The sequence below is a fragment of the Corvus cornix genome, chromosome 17 (genome assembly GCF_000738735.6).
Source record: "Corvus cornix cornix isolate S_Up_H32 chromosome 17, ASM73873v5, whole genome shotgun sequence".
Lineage (NCBI taxonomy): Eukaryota > Metazoa > Chordata > Aves > Passeriformes > Corvidae > Corvus > Corvus cornix.
Window position 1 is genome coordinate 7,740,646 of NC_046346.1, and position 18,427 is coordinate 7,759,072.

General features: G+C 51.7%; 1 protein-coding gene across 1 annotated transcript in view; it reads left to right on the forward strand.

Moving 5' to 3' along the window:
- The window catches only part of ASTN2 (astrotactin 2), a 271,503-nt gene that overhangs the window by 113,849 nt on the left and 139,227 nt on the right, over positions 1–18,427 (forward strand). The window contains exon 11 of the mRNA XM_039561485.1: positions 6,811–6,961. Within this exon, the coding sequence (XP_039417419.1) occupies positions 6,811–6,961 (151 nt within the window). The remainder of the gene's footprint in view (positions 1–6,810; positions 6,962–18,427) is intronic.

Below are 18,427 nucleotides of genomic sequence, written 5' to 3' on the forward strand. Positions count from 1 at the left end.
ATCTGCTGGGGTGGTCAGGGGGGACATAAGGCTTGGCAGTGCTGGGTTTCCTCCTGCCTGGTGTCCCCAGCTGCTTGCTGTGGCATTTCTGTCCCACTGAGAGCACCTGCTGTGCTCCAAACCCCTGTCCCATCCCATCCCATCCCATCCCATCCCATCCCATCCCATCCCATCCCATCCCATCCCATCCCACGTTTTGCTGCTGAGGTTCCTGACACACAGGAGCATCCAGCACACTGGAAGCGCATCCTGCTGAGTTTGGGATGGATTACAGACCGCAGCAAAGCAGGTACCAACGCATGGAATTCCCAGCACACTTCCCGACCGTGCTTTGCCATCCCTCTTGAGGCTCACGTGCCTTTTCTTAACCCTCCCAGCACTGACATTGCCTGGCAGAATGAGCCAGCACCTCCTGCATTTCCTTTGGGTCATGCAGGGCTGAAACCTCAGCCACAACTTTCCCTGAAACAAGAAAAACACGCAGAATTAAAACGATCTTGTTTATTTCATCTGTGATACCCTGGTCCTTCATATGGCAGAGCTGTGCTGGCTCTGGAGGGCTGCAGCAGGATGCAGGGTCCTTGTGAACCCAACATCCCCTGGGATGAGCTTTCCGAGCTCGCTTTTATCCCGGTGTGTTTGTTTTCGCTTTGCTTCGCTGTAATTAAATTCCTGGCCCTTCTGCTTGCAGAAGTGAGCTTCAAAACGCTCCAGCAGAGGAGTGGTTTTATTGAATCTCCAGCAAATTATTGAAGCTTGGTGGGGAATTTTTCACACTTTCAACCTCAAGGTTTTTGGGAGAGCGTTTCTGCAAGTGTTTATTATAGTATTGCCACAAGAAGTGAGAGTACCCGGAAAATTTATAGCAAGCAGCTCATCAGCTGTGGAATGTCAGCACAGCACCGTTGAAATGCCTTCTCCAGCGTCACTCAAGTGAGGATGATTTCTCCCAGTTGAGGACCTGGATAGTGGCTTTTCTTCAAACCTTCCAGCACTATTACAGTGGCTAAAAACTGGTTGTCAGTGTAGTGGGCAGAAGATCACTTTTTTCCTACAAAAAATAATAAATCTGATGCAGACACAGCTGGGACACCTGGTTAAAGACAGGAGCTTCAGCTTGCCAAAGTTTCAGGCTGGGAAGTCCCCAGGTAAGAAGTTGCCACCACCTCATGAGTGCCTTCAGTGCTGGGGATGGAGATTAACTTTTCCAGAGCATTCCAGCTTGGTCTGTGTGTGGATGGACTTGCTTGGCTCGTGGTTCAGCGCTGTAGGAGATGGTTGCTGCATTCTCCAGAGAAGCAGATATCTGGAAGAAATCCTTCCCTGTGAGGGTGGGCAGGCCCTGGCACAGGGTGCCCAGAGAAGCTGTGGCTGCCCCTGGATCCCTGGAAGTGTCCAAGGCCAGGCTGGATGGGGCTTGGAGCAGCCTGGGACAGTGGAAGGTGTCCCTGTGCATGGCAGGGGTGTAATGAGGTGAATTTTAAGGTTCCTTCCAACCCAAACTGTTCTGTGACTCCATGATTAAATGTAGGGATGCAGGAAAGGGCTGTAGAGAGAATGGTCTCTTGCTGCAGGCAGAATAAAAATTAAAAGGCTTGAAATCCCAGAAAAAACACATTCTGTTGCATTTAAATTGGAGACCACTTTTCTCAGGTGATCATTTATTGTATGTTCATTATAATTTGGGTGTTTAACTGGATGGCTCTCAGCACAGAAGAGCTGAGCCTGTAGTGCAGCAGACCCAGCTGGAATTGTAGTGTGAGTGTGGGAAGTGCGAAAAGTACTAAAAATAACTTGGAAAACATCTTCAGTTGGCCATCCAGCAGCAGTGAGCACTTTTCATCCTCTGCTCTTGTTGCCTTGGCTGCCTGTCTTAAATGAGAAGAAAATCACCCCCAGTGTACAGAAGCTGGGAGCAAAAATGAATGTTTGTGACACACAGGGGGTCCTGGGGGGGGACTCCCCTGGGCAAGGGGTGGCTCTGCCTTCGCTGAGGGCAGGAATGCCACGTGCTGAGGCTGCAGGTCCTAAGGCATCACAGGTGGTGGCAGCAAGGGGTCCCCAGGGCTCTACTTGCAGCCAAGGTCCCAGTCCCATGTGCTGATCAATTCTTTGCTTCTGAATCTGGGCTTTGCAGCTGCAGCTTGGGGTTTTATTGGTTACATATAATTATAAAAAATGTGATTTTGAGTTTTACAGTGCATCCCCGGCTGGGATCCGTGTGTCGATCACCCTTCATGCCCATTTCTGTGATGAATTTTGCAGGGCATCATGGGAGAGCTGCTCAGAATTGCTCAGGCAAGCAGCAGCTGAGCTGAAAAGTGCAGAATCTGGGTGTAAATTGCTCTGTCCTGGTTTGCAGGTGCAGCAGCTCTGAAGTTCCCTGTTCAATGGAAGTAGAAGCAGTGCAAAGTGCTGGGCATGAGCCCTCCTGGCTGGGCTGTGCTGGGTGGCTCTGGGTGAAGCTGCAGGTGGCACAGCATCACAGCCTGTGCTGCTGGTGGGCCCTGTCTCTAGAAACTCTGGAACCTCAAGCTCCCACCCTGATCCCTCTCCAAACCCAGCTCAGGGAGCAGATGGCACTGGCTTAGTCCCCGGCTCCCATTCTTTTCTTTATTTTTCTCAGCGATGGTGAACTTTTGTAAGGCACTGAAGTCTTTAACCATTAGCAGGCAATAAAAAGGGGCAGCAGAGTTGGATAACACCCACTAATCCCCTTCAGGATGAGCTGGAAAGAACAGCCACTGCAAAGCTCTGGAGCTTATTCTGGGATGAGTGCTTTGGAGGCTTTGAGAATTGTATGGTGTTGGTATTTCATGAATAAATAACCCCCAGCGGTATTTGTCAGTGAATCTGCTTCATTAATGGGACCTGGAACAAAGCGGGAGGGTGGAGGAAAGTGTTTTTGAGGGAATCCAGGCGAGTGCAGGTGGTGGGAAGTGGGATGGGGCCGTGGGAGGATGAGTGCCATGGTCTGCACCATGGGAGCAGAGTCAGGAGAGGAGCCCTGCTGTGCTGCACCACTCTGGGCATTTGTGGCATGAGGTGTTGATAGAAAATTGGGTTTTACTGCTCCTGGGTGTGTGTTCAGTGGGTCCTGGCAGGGAGGGGAGTGTGTTTCATTAAGAACTATAACATTTGGGTGTCTGCAGGTGTCCTTGGAGAGCTGGAGAGTTAAAGAAAGTGTGTGTGTGTGTGTGTGTGTGTGTGTTCATGATGTTCATGTGCTTGGGGAGAGGATCTGGCATTAGAAATTAGGTTGCTCTCTCCAAAATGCCCTTTTTGACAAGACCTGGCTTTGGGTCAGTGATGGATTGCCCTGTCTTCCCAGTACACCAGGTGCTGAGCCGTGCCTGCTCCCTGGGGTTTTGGCAGCTGGGTCCCGCCAGGGCCACCGGCAGCTTCCCTGGGCTCTTCGATGTGCTCGGGGCACGGCACAACTGCGGAGCCTGTCCTTCTCCATCCCGCCCTGTCAGAACGGATCGGGGGCTTAGTCACTGAAATTCAACTCAGAGAGGTGGAGAACAAGAGCTGTTCTTTTGCAGGCAGCTTGTTACTGCAGGGAAAGTGATTCATCCATCAGGGCTGGTCTGATCTGGCACCCGGGTGGTGGTGGGGATGGCTGTCCCCCGTGGGCTCCCTGCAGTGGTGGCCAGATGCCTCCATCGCTCCTCAAGTGTCCCCTGCCTTGTCAGCACCGCGTTCTCTCAGGGCTGCCTCTGGAATCTGAGAAGAGGAGCCCCACACAGTGGGCAGGGAAGGACAGGCAGGGGTCACTGCCAGAGCTGTGTGGGTGGAAAGTCATCTGCTCCGTGTCACGTGTCGCCGCAGAAGGCAGGTAATTAATGACTGCTCTTCGCTCCCAAAGTGAAATGGAGCCGCTGAGGCTGGCAGTGCCAGGGACTCGGCAGCACCTGCCTGCACCGAGCCGGGCTCCTCCAGCCCCTCCAGAGGCAGATGAAAGTGAAGTTTGCTCCCAGCTCGCTCCGAGCAGCACGTCCGCCTCTCATGAGCTGCCACCCGCTGCCAGGGCTCTGTGTCAAAGGGAAGCTCCTCTCCCGAAGGTAACGACGGTGGAACTGATCCAGCCGAGCAGCCTCCCTGCGCCTGCCCTCACCCACCCCTCTCACAGGTGACACCTGAACACTTCCCTGCGGCTCCGCTGCCAACCTCCCAGCGAGGTTAATATTTTAATACCCTTAATGGCTCATTCCAGCTCGCCAGCCCTGCCCGGGCTTTGGCAGGGGTCATCCATTATGCCAGGCCTTTGGAGAGTGAGTTTCCCGTTCCCATCCTCAGCCATCCTGAGGGCAGGAGGTCGGTTTGTGCTTCCAAGTTTTAATTAAAGCATGACGAGCTGCTTGTGCCAGCCCCAGCCTGGTGCCATGTGGGATGAGCCGGTGTCTCCTGACAGAATTCTGTCTCTCTGGAGCAATCCTGTGCAAGGACCCAGCCCCACGATCTCCTTTCCAGCACCCAAAGCAGCTGCAGCTCCTCACCTTCTCCTTCCAGGGACGTGGGAGCTGCAGGAAGGTTGTTTGGTGGCTCAATGGAAAAGCCAGGAGGGAGGATGGGAGCATGGTTCTCCTTGCTGTCTACCCACGATGAGAAACCCCCTGGGAGGACCAGATGGGGCTGAGCTTTTGGGGTGGGTGGTGGAGGAGCTGTCATAGTTTGTTGGTTTTGGCTTTTTAAAAATACTTCTTCCCTACATGAATAAACAGTGGTTTTAGTTAGTAAATAATATCCCCTTCCTCCCCCCATCTCTCCAGGAGAAATACGTGCCCTGATCTAATATATCCTGCCTTTCTCACTCCCTCATTTCAGAGGAGCTGCAGATCCTGGTGGGAACAGAGTGCTAATAGAAAACGGCCTCTAAAGATATTTGAAACATGACCAAGAAAGGACAGAGGCAGATTCATCTCCTAATATGCTGGAAAATCTAGGAGGTGGGCCAAGAAAGGGAGAATATCAGGAGCTTGATTCCTAAGAGTGAAAAGTTAATTGGGAAGCATTAATTGGGGTGAGAGCGGGCAGCACAGACGTGAATTTGCTCTGTCCACCACGGTGGACACGGAGCTGCCCCAGGGCTGGGATAACTCATCCACCCCGGCCCATGGGGGTGTGCCAATTTACTATTTCTTGCAGCTTTTGATGGTGTTTTCCTTGTTGAAAGTCCCAACTTCTGGAATCCTGTGATTCCCTTGAAATCCGGAATCTAAAAAATCATGATGTCAATACTGCATAAGGCTGTATTTGGGTTTGGTCTCTGAGGAGTTTCTAGCCCTCGAGTTTGCAGGGAAAAGCTTGGTTATATAGCCTAAAGGCTCAGAAAGCAGAAAGCAAATTCAGGGGAGGAAAATATATTAAAAAAAACCTCCCAAAACAGCACAGCAATTGATTTATTTTTAAAATCTCATCATTTTGGTGCCAGTTTCATTATATTCTTTTTTAATTCCTGACTCATGGTTTTCTTGAGCGCTCGGTGTTGGCAGGGCTGTGTGCGTGAGTGTGACGGCGTGTGAGCTCAGGGGCCCTCTGCTGATAGAGAACGCAGGGCTCCTTCCAGACAGCGCTGCCTCGGCCCTCCAGGACTGGTGAATATTCCTTCACTGCTGTTTCATTGCCAAGCAGACTGTTTCCACATCAGTGTCCCCCAAAAAAGGGACACTAGCGCTGGGCATTGAGTCATTGCACTGATGGCCGAGCAGGGGAGAGGCTCAAGGAGAATAAACCGTGCTGTGACTCCCAGCATTGCCTCGGGGGTATTGAGGCCAGAGGGGTCAGGGTTAATTCGCAGCCTCCTGTGTGTGAAGATGTAATAAACAGCCTGTGGAGGTCATGTCTGTCACTATCAGTGACTTGTTCCGTGACCTTTCTCTCTCTCTGATCACTTTGTCTCTCTCCTGTCAGTAAGAGGGTGATGGGTTCTGTTGCCCAGGATGGGCTGTGGGTATTGGTTAACATATAAACTGTGCTTTGAAGATGAAAAATATCTTGGAGATGCTTAAAGCTCTTGACAAGCATCTGTGTTCCTTTTGCAGGAGCCCAGCAGAAGGCAGAGTGCCTGAATGCTTTGTCACAGGCAAAATCTGCTGCGTGCACAGCTCCGAGAGGCAGGGCTGGGAGCTTCCCAAGGCTTCACATGGCCTTGGAAGTATTCCTAGGTGCTCGTGCTTCTTGCTTGCTTAGGAGAGGGGTGTTGAAGCACAGCACTGCCTGGGGCAGTGCACATCATGGGCTGGAGCAGAGCAGCAGAGCCGTGCCTGCACCCATCCCTGCATTATCTGCTCAGGGTCCCTTCCCTGCATTATCTGCTCCACATCCCCATCCCAGCAAGCATGAAGCCAAGTTTCATGCGTCTTTCCAGCTTTGGCAGTGTCTGTGGGGTGGATGTGGGTGATGGTGATGGACGGGGTGTGGATGCTCAGGGAGGCTTGGCCCAGCTGTGAAACATTCAGGAAGAGTTTTATGGCTTTGGATTTGCTGTTGTCTAGTGTAGGGCTGGATTCATGCCCAGCTCCGGGCTAGTAATGAAGCATCTCCTGGTTCCTAGTTTGCATAAAACTGGTGGATAGTATCTTTGAAACCCCATGACTGGTTGATTCTATGAAAGATGCCAGAATTATGCAGCAAATTTATTACATAGCATAATCACAAAGCCCTCATTTTCTTGGGAAGCTTCCTTTGGCTTGGTATTGCTAATCAGGATGCAGGGATTTTGCCAGAGCAGCTCTCTGTGGATTGCCCTGCCTGTGCCCATGCTCTGCCAGCTCCCTGCCAGCCCTAACGGTGCCTTTTCTCTCCAAGGGAAGAAGCGATGCTGTCCACCTACTTCGAAACCATCAATGACTTGCTCTCCTCCTTCGGGCCCGTCCGGGACTGCTCCCGCAACAACGGTGGCTGCACCCGCAACTTCAAGTGTGTTTCGGATCGCAAGGTGGACTCCACGGGCTGTGTGGTAGGTGCTGGGGCTGTGGGGTGGGTGCTGGGCTGTGGGGTGGGTGCTGGGGCTGTGGGGTCCCCAGGACTGGCCTCTGGTTTGCAGACAAGCCAGAGGGAGATGTGACCTGCTTCTTCTGGCCAAGGGGGTGTGTGTGCTGGAGGTGGACTTCCCCCACTGCTGGGGCCTTCACAGCAAGTCACAAATGCCTGAAGGACTCCAGGGAAGCAGCCCAGGTGCTCAGATGAGCAAAAGAAAAAATGCTTGAGGCTGGTGGTCATTTTCCTGCTTGGCAAGAAGCAGGGGTGGAAAGCTGCCTCTCTTTTTCTCCTGCTTTGTGCTTCCCAGTGCAGAAGAAAGATGAAGCATCCCCCCATCCTATCTACCTTTGGGCATCTCTGACACCCTCAGAGTCTTGATTTGTTTCTGAACATGCTCATGTCTTGCCAAACCATCTACTTGTCCCAGGTTTTGCAGAGTCCAGAAGGTCTTCTAGACCCTAGACCATTATTTTTGGTCAGAGGCTCTGAATCAGAGAATCATAGAAGGGTTTGGATTGGAAAGGACCTTAAAGGTCATCTTGTCCTCACCCCCTGCCATGGGCAGGGACACCTTCCACTAGAGCAGGTTGCTCAGAGCCTGGTCCAAGCCCCTGTGAAGTGTTCCACAGAGGTGTTCCCAGCCACTGCTGCCCAGAGGGGTTTTGCTGTGCTTCCAGGTGGGAGCAGCAGAGCTCAGCACCTCACCCAGCTCTAACCCATCTCACCTTGACCTCAAAGTCTTCCTTTCCCTTTGTGAGGAGCCTGTGGGAATCCAGTAGGACACAAGTGGGGGAAACCTGGAGCATCCCTCTTTGTCTGTTGTTGAAGCCCCCTGCCTGCCAGGAAGCCATGATGACCCCGAGGGGGTCCAGAGCTGTCACCCACTCCACCAGCCCCTCAACCACGCACTCACTGCTCCTAAACCCCTGAAAGCCCTCATCTGGCTGCCGCAGAGCCCCCTCGCCCCATCCCTCCCATCTCAGCAGACAGGAGATAAGTGTCTCTTTATTTATTGAAGATGTTTGTACATGGCAGCTGGGAAAGGTCAGGCTGGAGCCGCGCTGTCCCGGGGGGAGGCGTTTTCATTATCCCCTTCTCAGGTTGCTTGTTAAGGCCATTTAGCACAACAGCCTTGATGTGTCACCAGCAAGCCTGCTGCCATCTCCCCCTTGCAGCTCCTCTCCCGTTCCTCCTTTCTTTTCCCATTGCCATTTTTTGTTCTGTACCCCTTTCCAGGGATCAACTGCCTTTCTAGTCTTTTGGGGTGTTTTCTCCCTTTTTTGGGTGTTACTTTGCTCTGAATGCCAACGTGCTTGCCCAGGCACTGTCAGAAGCCATCAGGGCGCTGATCACCTCACGCCTCTGGGAAGTGATGCCTCTTTTTAAAGTCAGGTTATACTAACATAGGAATTGTCAATAAATTACAGACCTAGTGCTGGCATGTGGAGAGGCAGAAAAGGAAAACTGTGTCGCTTGGGGAAGATACTCCCAACTTCTGTGATACCCAACTGAGGCTGTGTGTAAAGAGAACGGACCACGTACAGTGTGGGGAGAAGGGAGGAGCAGCAGGAGCATTCTCCTGGAGTGCATCCCCTCCCCGAGAGCCATGGGTGGGAGGTGACGCATGGGGACCACAGGAACCCCATCCTGCACATCACACCAGGCTCCTGGGGCTGTGCATCCCCTGGGGACAGGAGACCATCTCTCCCCACTCTGCTCTTCACCCCTTCTTCTTCCCACTGCAGGAGCATGAGGCTGCTCTGTCCTTCTCCACAGCTCCCAGTCTTGGGATGAAGCTCTCCAGTCGCAGCCTGAAGACAGCAGAGCTGAGCTGCCCCAGGGGAGTGTGGGGACAGCCACTGTGTCCCACCCTCAGTCCCTGTCTCCCTGCTTCCTTTTGGGCTGACACCAGCCAGTGCTGCTTCCCTGCTCTCCCAACCCTGTGCAGTGTTTTATTCTCATCATCTGCTGTAGGTCCCTGGCAAAGGCGGGGTGTGAGGAGAGGTGTGGAATGAACTGTCCCTTCATTTCTGACCACTCTCTGTGGCCACTGTCCAGGGAAAAGCCTATTGGGTGGGCTGGCAGCACTGCCCCCAGCCCCAGGTGGTGCTCATGGTACTGAGTGGGATCGAAGGGGCTGGGAGTGGAGTCTCAGAGCTCACACAGCCCCGGTTTGAGACATTCTGGTACTTTCTTCGCCCGTCCTTGTGCTGCCCCTTCTCATCCCACTCCTGCTCCTGGAGCCTGCTGGGTGTGAGCTGGGCTTCCAGTGCAAGCAGGGATGGGGTCGTGTGCTGCAAATTTTCAGGGATGTCAGTTAGTTTTGAAGCTGAACTGCTGTGAACTCAATTTGCCAATTTGGTAAGTGCTATGGGCAATATCGGGATGTAATTTAATTAAGCTATCCCCTTTTTATAGAGTTCAGGGAGCATTTGCCTACTAATTTTAGCACTAGGTTTGCTCCAGCTTTACTCTGGACACAGATTCACAAATCATGACATGTTGTTAATCTCTACCAGTCAACAGTTTATTAATTTGCTGAGGACCACAGAAGTATATAATCAGTGGTTCATCAATCAAGGCTAAATCCAACAAATGTTCCAGGCAGGTACTGAGCATAAAATATACATGCAGCCTTGTAAGCAATTAATACACCACAGAGCTGGAGCCGAGCGGCTCAACCAGGGAGCAACACAAATCTCAAAGATTTCTTATTCCTTTTATATATAATCATCATCTGTTACCAGTTCCTTCGTGCCCTTAATACGGCTTCCAGTAATTCTGTGAGGACTGGGATGCGTTTATCTCCGGGTTTTTAGCGGTGTGGGCTCTGCCATTTCCTAATTGTTTGGCCTTAAAAGGTCTCTGTTAAAAAGTCGAGGGTGGATTGCTTGCAGCTGGTGCTGGTGTCTGGCTGAGTCTCCTTGGGCTGATGTTGGAGAGAAAAGAGGGCGTTGCCTGTCTCAGTTAAAATCCTGCTTTTTAGGCATCTCCTGGAGATCCTAAAGCAGAGTCCCCACCCACAGGGGTGGCAGTTCCCCACCTGCCATCCCCCACTTCCCCTGGGATCCCTTTTTCCCCCTCATCTCATGGCTTTCTGTTTGTTTTATGTGTACCCAGTAGATGGCATGAGTGCATAAAGGGTTTCTGCAGTTCTTTTCTTATCGGAGGCCTCTTTTTATTCAGGTAATGTTAAGAACTATCAGCTGCAGCCTTGCCAAGACCTTGACATTGCTAACTGGAGCCTTGTTTTTGAGGCCTAGCATAACCAAACAGCCCCCAAGCTCTAGAACACCTGCTTCCATGCTGCTTTTTCTTGTTGCACCCTTGAACAGATGATGGATCTGGTCAAGCTGTGGGAATTTCCCAAGAAAACAAAATCCCAGTGAATTTCTCTGAATCCAGTGACTCTGCACGTTGAGTCCAGTGTGTGTTTTGTACCTTCTTGCAGGGATCACAGCAAACCAGGAGAAAGTGTGCTGGAGGAATAATTCAGACTACAGCCTGTAAAGGAAAGATCACTGATCTTTGGTTCTGGCACAGTGGTAGCTGCCCAGCCTGGAGGGACAATGCTGAAGGAGGGAAGATGCTTAACCCTCATGTGTTGGTGATTTATAATTTGAGATGAAAACCTGTGAATTGGTCCTGAGAGACTGAAGGAAACACCTGCATCATGGCTTAAATTCAGGTTTCCCCAGCTGTCTCTCAGATTGGCTTCGCTCACTGTTGCCAGTCTTCTCACCCACCTGAGGAGAAGGGGGGTGGCTTCCATGTGCATTTTCGAGCCTAGAAAGGCAGGATTGCAGCCCCAGGGAAATAAGAGGGGTGAGGTTGTTTTCCCAAAGGAATGGGAGCTTTGGTCTTAGCACATGAGCTGGGCAAGGAGATGCTCTGTTCTCTTCCAGTGCATGTTGGGCATCCTTGGCATCGCTGTGGGAGGAGGCAGCAGCAGTACAGGTGTGCAGTGAAGGTGTCTGAGCCCCGTGGTGCCTCCCAGGACAGGATCTCCTCGCTGTGAGGACCACCTGGAGAAGCAGAAGGGCATGAGCTGCCTCACTGTGGGTGAGGAAGGCAGCTCGGGGTCTTGGGGCAAGAATTATCAGAATTAGCCCCTTGTTTGTTTAAGGTGTGAGAGGCCTGCCTGCAGCAAGGGGGGGCAGGTGGTGTGGTCTGATGGCTCTGTGATGTCTGTGTGCCTGCAGGTGATGGGCAGTTAGTTCTTTAAGGCACATTAGAGTGTTACAGGGGCCAAGGATGTTGCAGGTGGATGTGGAAGGGCTAAAGCGTGTCTGTGCTCCAGGAGCCATCCCATCTTGGGAGAGGTGTTGGCAAGAGCTGGGAGGGCCTTGCCCAGCCTGGGCACTGGGTGCTGCTGTTCTGCACAGACGCGAAACCCTGCTGATCCTCACTGGCTCCCCTCTCACAGGCTCAGGTCTCTGGCAGAGATTTCCTTCTAGTCTGAGCAAGAAAAGAGTGCAGTTTGCCTACAAGGATGATCTGAGCTGTTCCTCCCTGCTACAGCAGGGTCAGCCCGTCAGGAAGGAGAGACTTTTCCTGGCTCAGCAGGATGCAGGAGAGAGAGCATCCACCAGAGAGTCACTTAATGAAGCTGTGGCCCGCGGTGACACTGGTGTGGTGTTGGTCGCAGCCCCTTCAGACACAGAAGGAGGAGAAATTTGGCATGGTCCACACAGGCATATAAGCCTTAGCACAGCTTGTCTGGGGCTAATCCTTCCCTTGCTCTCTCCCACTCAGAAGGATGGGCTGTTCCTCACTGCTGCAGAGAAATGGCTTAATTTAGGAGTGTAACCGTTTCGGGGAGAAATGGGATTAGAAATGAAGGAGCAGGGCAGTGGCTACTGCTTTGGTCTCCTCCTTCCAGCACAAGTCACCCAGAGGTGACCATGGGGAGATGCTTTGAAATTATGTGGGTGATGCTGAGAACTTATTTTCCTGAGGGGAAATGGGGTGTTTGGGAGTTTCAGCCCCAACCAAAATGCTGTGCAGAAACGCCTCGCATATGTGAAAATTCCAAAATACTTTGGTTCAAAACATTTCCTTTCTGTAAAGGGGAGGGAAATGTTTAATTCCACCGCTGTCATCTGGAGCTTTGTTTTACATTGCTTTATCCCAGTGTACAGCCTGAAATAAAAACAAAATTAGGTGGTGGAAACCAAAACATTTCAACCTTGTCAAAATTAAATGCTCTCCTAATTTCCCAATGAGTTTTGAGATGTAATTGATGGAATCCCACAAAGCACTTAAGCTTCATCAAATCTGCATTTTTCTGACAGACAATTGTTCATTGAAAAATAAAAACTTACCCATCCCTGCCTTGAGAGGCACCTAGCTAATTATGGGAGAGATGCACACACCAGGGAGGGAGATGAGGAAACCAGTCTCTCCTAATCCCTTTAAAGTCTCGCTGGCTCCCTGGAGCAGGAGCTGACTCCTTTTGCACATTGTGGTTGGAAGCAGAAGCCCCCTGAGCTCAACAGCAAGCCCCCCTCCAAGAAGCCTGTGGTTTTGGATTTTAACCCATTAATCCAGGTAAATACCTGTGTTGAAAATGGGATTTGAGGACGAGAGAGGAGGAAAGGGTGGCAAAGGCTGTTGGGGTCAGTGTTGGTGGTGGGTGGGAGCAAACCACCCACCTGCCTTTGCTTTCAGAGGGGGTTTGCACCTCGTGGGCAAGAGGCAGCTGGTTTAAAAGCAGGTGAGATAGTTCAGGAAGCACTGAGGTGAGCTGGAGGTCTCTGCCTGCACAGGGAAGGAGTGGTTTGGGTGATAAAAGCCCTGTTTTCTCCAGTATTGGCTTTTTCAGCAGCGTTCTTTGAGGGCTTGGCCGGTGCCCCTCTGCTCCTCACCAGGCTGGGATGCTTCGTGTGTTGTGGTCACAGCTGGCCTGGGGCTTTGGGACTGGAGTGGGATATAGGATTTGGTGTGTAGTGATGTGGCTGGAGGGTGACTCACCTGGAGGGTGAGTCAGGTGGGGCAGGTGTTGATTTTCTGTTTTCCTGAAGGTTTTTGGAGGTGCCAGCTTCTGCTGTGACTGAAAATGCCCCGCCAGGCAGGAGATGCCAGCATGCCCCAAAATAGGCTGTTGGTGACTTCTGGAAGGGAAGCAGATTTCCTTCCTCCAGGAGCTTTGAACACTTCTTTCTATGTGCAAGGCATCCCACCAGCTGCTTGAAACAAATCCTGCCCTCTTGGAGTTGAGATGCAGACGTACACAGAGTGGCTTGCCTGAGAGGGTTCACTGGAGTGGTGGCCAGAGGTGAGGAGAGGCTGCCTCATCTCCTGGAGCTTCCATCTCCTCCATGGATCCCCCATCCCAGAGGGACCAGGCTGAGAAGCACAAGCAGCATGTTCTCAGGAGCCTGCAAGACAGATGGGTTTGATTTTCTAAGGCTAAAATAGTGATTGATGATCTTTAAAGGGAAAAGGAAGCAGGGGAAAAGGAGGGAGGGGGGAAAGAGTGGGAAGATAATGAGTGTTATTTCAGAAAGCAGTTGTAATGTTCCCCTCTGGGAAGAGTGTCCCCCGCAGTGGGGTGTCAGGAAGGGCTCTGCCACAGCTGGGGTTGGTGAGGACATCCCTGCCCTGAGGAGGCGAAGCAGAGGTGGCTCTGGGGAGCCCTTTAGCAACCAGCATTTTGGTCCTGTTTTATCAAAATACTGGGAGAAGAGGGATAAATCTCACAGAGACTGGGCTGCGTGCAGCCAGGCTCTGTCCTGCTGCTGCTGAGGAGCTTTGCTCACCGGGGGCCTTCTGGGTCAAGAAAATGAAGGCAGAATAAGCTAGAATTGTCCAAATATATATATATATATATATGGACACAGAGGGGTTTACTGCATTTGTATCATTTCTGAGCTCCAACAAGCAAATAAATACATGCCAGTGCATAGACAGGAGCTCATTAAAATGCTGGCGCTTGCTTGTACCTCAGCAGTGCCTCGGATTAATGTTTTTGTCTCACGCTGAGGAGGTTCCTCGGTGAGGAGCGAGGATGCCTCGGCACAAAGGGGGGTCATTAGGACCTTTGGAAATGATTCTCGATGCTCTGTGGCGCTGAGCCACCAGCTGATTGTGCTGCCTTGGGCCAGCAGTGCTGGGGATGCAGCTTGGGGTCCTGGGTCTCGCCTCTGGAGGCATCCAGACATGGGAACGGTACCTGGAGCAGCACTGGGAGCACTGGTGGCAACTTCCCTCTGTGGTTTTCAGAGCTGAGGGGATTCAGACTCATCTGTACCCAGAGCATCACTGCCAGCACCTGACACAGAAGTGTCTGACTAGAAGGCTGCTGTTGTTGAGAAAACAGAGTGGAATAACAAAAAGAGCAGTTTACTCTCTACAGAAACACTTTATTAAGTATTCTGGTTTTTTAAACTTAATAATGGAAGAGAAGAGCTGAGCTGAGCAGCTCTGGCAGGCAGCTCAGATGGAGGAGAGCGGGTGTGCTCCTGTCTGGGGGATTCGTGTCAGTAATGATTTGCCTTCCAGTGACCCCTCGCCCATCTCGCTGCTAATGAGCTTTGCAAACGAGAAAGTGAGCAAAGGCCCCTTTTTTACCTTACAAGAGCAGGGACTTGTCCAGGTATTTATTTTCCTAAGGCACAATCTCGCACAGCTTCTGTTGTGTGCTTGTGTTCTTTGCCCCTGAAGATGATCCTCCCCCCATGGCATTTGCTGGGGATGGGGGTGCTGGTGGGCAGAGGAGCTGTGCCCAGCCCTGGTGGCAGGAGGCCACCTGGTGCCACACGCTGTGCTGGGGTGACAGCAGCAGGCACAGGCGTCCCATTTTGTCCCAAACCACAGCCCCTGTGTATCAGTGAGGCTGGACCTGGTGTATCCCCAGGGGTGGCAGTGTGCATGTGGCACCAGGCCCTGCCAAATCTGCCACTCCGTGTCACCTTGGAGACGTCATTTAAAAGGGGAAAAAAGCCTATTTCGCAAAACAACAGATAAAAATAGCACTTCCTATTCAGCACATCCGTTCCCCATGTGTACTCAAAATTCATTTGCTGACTGCAAGCACAGGAATAAGGACCTGGGTGCTCTGGGATGGGAGGGGATGGGCTGGTGTCCAACTGTGCTGTCAGCCAAACCATGTGGAGCTGCTGGTGGTTCCTTCTCCTCAGACCCCTTGGCAGCAGCAGGGTCGGAGCATGGGAGCTGAGGGTCGTGTTTAGCCTCCAGGACCTGTGTTATCAGTGCTAACACGTGACAAGGCAAGAAAGTTTTCTTATCCAGTGCCAAGGGCGATTTTCAGGGTTGTCTGTCGGCACGGAGAAATCAGTTCACTTCTGCATAGATGGAGTGGATTTGCAAGACCATGGAATTATATTTGTATGGTAACAGCTTCTCCTTGGATTTTGAGCACACTGTGAGCTGGAGTCTCCCCCTCCATCTCCTTTTCCTCTCCATAGCATGGATTAAGCACCAGACCCTTTTCCCAAGCTCTGAGCTATATTTCCTGGTCAGATCCATGGATAAAAGATGGGCTGGGAATTGGAAGGGAACGCATGTGACGCGAGTCTAACGTGGTAAACCACAAATAGCTTTGTCTTTTGAATTGCTGGGGAACAGTGTGGGGATCCCTTTGCTCCCATGGCTAAATAAATCCGTGCTGTGTGTGCATGAGGGGTGTGCAGAGGTGTTTGACCAGGGCCTGCTGGGGCACCACGTCTCACCAGCTTTCCTCCCACCAGGGTGGGACACCAGGGTGCTCACCCAGACAGAGTTATTGAGCGAGTTGCTTATTGATTTTGTAATCATTTTCCAACAGAGCCCCCCGTCCTGTGTCACTGCCAAGGCAGATTGCAAATTGAACTGCACCTAAATTGATGGGGCATTGATTAAAACTCACCATAATTATTGGTTCTCTGCTGCCCGAGCCAGGCAAATCAATGTCAGCAAGAACAGATCTGCTCCTTTATAAAAGCCCAGTGAGCACAGGGTGAGGGCTGGCTTTCCAAGCCCATCCAGAAGCCCAAACTGACCCATCAGGAGTCAGGATTAGCACAAACTGGCTTTTTCCATGGTCATTTCTGACTCCTGTGGGCAAGAACCTAGTTGTACCCAAATGGACTTCAGTTTTCTCCCTGAAAACTCTGATCTACTGGTGGGACATCCTGGTGGGAAATCCTCTGCTCCGGGGCAGGGAGGTGTCTTACAAAGATTTATAAGCCCAGGGAAGCTGTGGATTCCCCAGGAAGTGTCCAAGGCCAGGTTGGACAGGGCTTGGAGCAACCTGGGACAGTGGGAGGATCCCTGCCCACAGCAGGGGAATTGAGCTGATTTTTTAAGGTCTCCTCCAACCCAAACCATTCTGTGATTTATTGTGCTTAGTAATTCCTTCATCCACCTATTCATCCCTGCAAAACCCTCCATGCAGAGGCTGGTGTTGCCTGGCCAGTACTAATTGCCAAGTTTGCTGATTCCCCTGGCTCTCCTGAGCAGGGACACAGCCCGTGTTTCCACGCTGGATCCCAAAGCTTTCTGTCCCTGGAGAGCTCCGTGCTGCAGCGCAGCAGCTGACTGGAGAGGCGGCTCTGCTCCGAGCAGGGATGGATGTGGAGAGACAGGAGTGCTTTCCTTTGCAAATGCTGTGCTGAGCTACTTGCCTGCTGTAATTAATGAGTATTAGGATGCATAATTATGAACTGAAAGGAAACACGTTTCGTGGTGGTTAAGAGCCAAAACTGGAGGAATATCCCAAGGGTGGCCTCAAGCAGAGTAGGACGAAGGGAGGGAGGGCTTTGGTGACCCACTAACCCAGTCACGGAGAGAGGACCGTCTTCTTCCTCTGTGGGCTGGGGAAGGTGCTGAGCTCAGCTCATGGATCTGTGCCAAGGCAAGAATTCCAAGTGACAGCGCAGAAGAGCTGTGACTGATCCTCTGGCTGTGGTCCCGCAGCTCCTGCTGCCTTACTGTCCCATCCAGTTGCCTTCAGCACCCTGGAAGATCCCTCAGGATCTCTGGAGGGAACCTGAGCAGAGCCCTGGGCTACCCTATCGCCGTGGATGTGGGGAGAGCAGCAGAGAGGCAGATGTGGTGCCACGAAGCAGAGATCCTGTTTGCAGCCAGCCCTCCCCGTGTCCTCCAGGGAGATCCTCTCTGCCAATTTGCACAGCTCTGCTCTTACAGTGGGGCTGGCAGACAGGGAGGAGACCACGGGAGATAAGAGCTGTATCTGCAGATTCACAGCCACTCTCATCCTGGTGCTGTTTCCCAGGCAGCTCCGGGGCGGTGAAAGCACAGATTGTTCTCAGTGTCCTCTCCTCCTTCATTATTCTGTACATGCACCTGGAAAGCCTCCTGCTCCCATGTCTTCTGCTGCTTCCTGCTGCTAATTCCAGAGCTGTGTCTCTGGGACCCTGCCTGCTCTGCAAAGATGGACAGCATCCTATTCCAGAGCCCTTTGCTGCCAAGATCCTTTGGATGGAAAAGCCTTGTGCCTTCCCTTCTCACCTTAACAGGTGTCCCCGAGGATGGTGCTGAGGTTTGCAAGCTTCAGAGCTGAGGGCATGGGAGGCAGTGAGGGATCTGAGGGACAACTGGCACAGAGATCAGCACATCCCAGCTGCTGCAGACAGGGCAGAAGCAGTTTTGATGCTGCTGCTGTAGGGAAGAGTCATGGGGTTTCTAGGAGGTGGAGAGAAAGATGGGGACAAACCTTACAGCAGTGTGATGGTTTTAAACTGAAGGAAGGGAGGTTTAGATTATATATCTGGAAGAAATTCTTCCCTGTGAGGGTGGGCAGGCCCTGGCACAGGGTGCCCAGAGAAGCTGTGGCTGCCCCTGGATCCCTGGCAGTGTCCAAGGCCAGGCTGGGTGGGACTTGGAACACCCTGGGACAGTGGGAGGTGTCCCTGCCCATGGCAGTAGGGTTGGAACTGGATGGTCTTGAGAGCTCTCTTCCAACCCAAAAATTCTAGGATTCTGTGATGGCTCAGTGTGGGCCAGGACTCCCTAAAGCCCCTTTCTGCTGTCCCTGTTTCCTTTTTAAGTAGCCAAGATTGAGTGAGGCTTGGCAGCCCATCTCCCATCAGGACCCTGACGGTGTCAGTGAGCTGGGGTCCAGGGTCTCCTGGACTTTTATTAGTATGTGCAGCATTTTGCTCACATGGAAAATTGATTTTCTTTTTCAAGCACAAAGCATACTGGTTTTATAACCTTTCTTCTGCTCGACAGAGGCCATTTATAACCTGCCTTCATCACTACCTGTGCCGTCTCCAGTCTAACTCATCTTCAAAAAATTCCATAATGCATTTTTAATTGTAAGCTGCTCCTAGACAAGATTTATTTATTTTTTCAAGGCCTGACCTTTTTGTTGTTGTTTGTGTGCGTGTGTGTTTGGTGAAAAGGGATAAATAACCAAAGTGGAAGTGTGCTTTAATCTGGGTGACAGTTTATCTATGGCATTTGCTGCCTGCTGCTT